This window comes from Penaeus monodon, chromosome 31 (assembly GCF_015228065.2).
Source record: "Penaeus monodon isolate SGIC_2016 chromosome 31, NSTDA_Pmon_1, whole genome shotgun sequence".
Lineage (NCBI taxonomy): Eukaryota > Metazoa > Arthropoda > Malacostraca > Decapoda > Penaeidae > Penaeus > Penaeus monodon.
The window spans coordinates 31,559,359-31,559,955 of NC_051416.1; the positions used below are offsets into that span (position 1 = coordinate 31,559,359).

General features: G+C 55.3%; 1 protein-coding gene across 4 annotated transcripts in view; it reads left to right on the forward strand.

The window, feature by feature from the left end:
- The window catches only part of LOC119593173, a 20,792-nt gene that overhangs the window by 9,379 nt on the left and 10,816 nt on the right, over positions 1-597 (forward strand). For all 4 annotated transcript variants that reach the window (XM_037942147.1, XM_037942148.1, XM_037942150.1 and 1 more), the window contains one exon: positions 443-567. In XM_037942147.1, the coding sequence (XP_037798075.1) occupies positions 443-567 (125 nt within the window). The remainder of the gene's footprint in view (positions 1-442; positions 568-597) is intronic.

The window sequence follows — 597 nt, forward strand, 5'->3', positions numbered from 1 at the left end:
CCCGGCACACCTCGAGCTCGTAGTGAGAAGCCAACGCACTTAACCAAAGGGCAAACGTCTCGCTCCGCCCACAGCCACGCGGCGCTCGCAGTCCCCTTCTCTGATCTTCCGGACGAAAGCCCTTGTTCCCCGCGTCGCTGCACTATTAAGGGCGAGTTGCCGGAAACGCAGCGTCTCCTGGGTTTCTCTCGCCCGGAGCAACTTCAGACAATCAAGTCACAGGGCTTCATAATTACTGACGGCGTCCTCTTGTCATGCGGATTAGCTTCGTAAATGTTCCACGAAGCAGTCTCTTCAACTTGGTTTGAAGGCTCGTGGGTTTCTGCATACGAAGCGGTTTAGGGGTTTTCAGAGGGATGAAGAGACTGAGAACGGTGGTATTTTCACATTTGTTATTTGAAGAACAGGTGGACAACTGAAGTGTCGCCTTTCTCCCTTCCAGCACCTTCGACGTGGACCCCATCATGAACCTGGACCCGTTCGGCGACCAGGAGAACCACCGCTGGATCACGTACCTGGCGACCCTCGACGGCCTGACTCCTGGGCAGTCCTTCAACGTCATTCTGGGTAAAGAAGCTCTGCTCTGGGAGCAGTCGA